At 32.8% G+C, this 2,096-nt stretch overlaps 1 protein-coding gene across 1 annotated transcript; it reads right to left on the bottom strand.

Moving 5' to 3' along the window:
* Nucleotides 1-255: 255 nt before the first annotated feature.
* LOC121130751 (histone H4-like) lies at nt 256-560 on the bottom strand. Its single transcript, XM_071893869.1, is given in 2 exon segments — nt 256-527; nt 530-560. Coding segments are annotated over 2 exon segments (303 nt in total).
* Nucleotides 561-2,096: the final 1,536 nt, after the last annotated feature.

Here is a 2,096-nt window from a genome sequence, read left to right as displayed (position 1 = left end):
TCTCCTCTGTCTGATAAATACTCCCACCTGCATTCATATTTTTATTTTAGAGATAAAAGAAACATTAGACGATCTACGCGGGAAAACATTAAGGCCAATGAGAGAGAGAGAGAGAGTTACAATGACTCTATTTTATTGCTATTCCGCAAGCTAAAGAACGGATCTTAATGTGACCCATTAGTGGCCCTTAAAAGGACCTGTATTGTACTCAAATATATCGAAGTGACATCCATGAAAATGGAAGAGAATCACAACTTAACCTCGAAACCATAGAGGTACGTCCCACCTCTTGAGAGCGTAGACAACATCCATGGCAGTTACAGTCTTCCTCTTGGCGTGTTCAGTGTAGGTAACAGCGTCACGGATAACGTTCTCTAGGAAAACTTTTAGGACACCACGGGTTTCCTCATAGATTAAGCCAGAAATACGCTTGACACCACGGCGAGCCAAACGACGAATGGCAGGCTTGGTAATTCCTTGGATATTATCACGAAGAACCTTACGATGACGCTTGGCACCTCCCTTTCTAATCCTTTTCCACCTTTACCACGTCCAGTCATGATAGTAGATTTAGGTTAACTGATGTTTAAACCGGTAGGAAGCAAGCTTTTTATACGTTCTCTAGAAAGAAGAAAAAAAAAAGAAGGGAGGGGAAAGGAAGGTGGGAAAAACGAGGGAAAGTTAAACAAAAAAAGAAATAAAATAACATTTTCCTTTTATTTTATTCCATAAACAATATAGATACAAAAACTAATGCTAGTGATGAAAATCGTGTGTATAATGGGCATGTCAAAAAATAATCAAACTCGAAAATCATAATGGCAAGCCTAACAAATTTGAAATGGTTTAGGAGGATATCTGCCACATTTGACTGTAACAAGGGAAGAGGAATGAATTTTAAATTGCTCTGCTGCATAATTTGATCGAATGCCCTTTTTTATAGAAAATAAATCCTTAAATAAAATTTTATCCCTTTTTTTATCATTCAGTTTTGTACTAGTAGAGTGATGCCTTTTTGAAAATATTCAATTTGTGGAGGGGGTATAGGTTTCCCCATCCCTGGCAGCACTCCTTTATTTTACCTTGAATCCAATAAAAGACTTGTAATTATAACTCTGCAACAAATGCTCAACTTTACTTGCTGTTTTTTATTAACATATAGGAATTTTCAATCAGGCTTTGTATATAAGTCAATATATTTATTAAAAGAAGTTCAGTACTCAGAAATTAAATAATAATGTCAGCTTCCAAGAAAAAAAAAATATATTCTTCCAATGAGCAATAAAAAAACAAAAAACGCCAGCTAAAAATTTCCACGATTTACATCATTACTCATTATTCATGGGCTTACATTTAGCTGGAAGAACCTTGGGATTATATGCAGGTTGGATTCGGCTTTAAAGCTCATCTTGCACTTCAAACAAATATCAGCTCATTCATGACTTAGAAGTTCTTTTTTTTAATAATTGCATGTCATATTCCTTACTAAACATGTGTTTTCATAGTAGAGCTTCCTATAATTGGTTTGATGGAGTTGCATTAATGAAGTATAAGTAAACCGTATAATAATACTAAAGAGTATGTAAAGAAAAAAAAACAAGGACATAATAATAATGATAATAAAAGAAACACAGTTGATACGGTTTCTCTTTTTTTATTTTGTGCATTACTTAATAAGTCGTGGGTGATATACCATATCCCTCTTAAAGAAGAATTATCGGCAATCTTTGGTGTAAATTGATTAAAAATGCATAATAAAATATATATATATATATATGAATTTAAATGCAATTAAAACATTTTCATGCACTCATGCTATTTTTAAATGACAAGGTTCTCCTCTTATCAGTAAATCATTTTTTGTTTTCAAAATCCTGAAACAGACAGCTGATATTTACAAAAGTCATATTTCTGGTGTACCATTTGTCTCCCTCTCACCTTTTCCTCACACTTATACAAAAAAAAAACATAGCTAAGTTTTAGTATTACAAAATCTATCATAGAAATTGTCTTTTTGAAGTCAATATCTATGTTAATAAAGCAATTTTTATTTTTATTTGTTTGGCGTTCTCTAGAAAGAACAAAAAAAGAGAAGG

Source organism: Lepeophtheirus salmonis, unplaced genomic scaffold (genome assembly GCF_016086655.4).
Source record: "Lepeophtheirus salmonis unplaced genomic scaffold, UVic_Lsal_1.4 unplaced_contig_11583_pilon, whole genome shotgun sequence".
Classification (NCBI taxonomy): Eukaryota; Metazoa; Arthropoda; class Copepoda; order Siphonostomatoida; family Caligidae; genus Lepeophtheirus; species Lepeophtheirus salmonis.
Note: the sequence above shows the minus strand (reverse complement) of the source record. Positions and strands in the feature narration are given on the sequence as shown.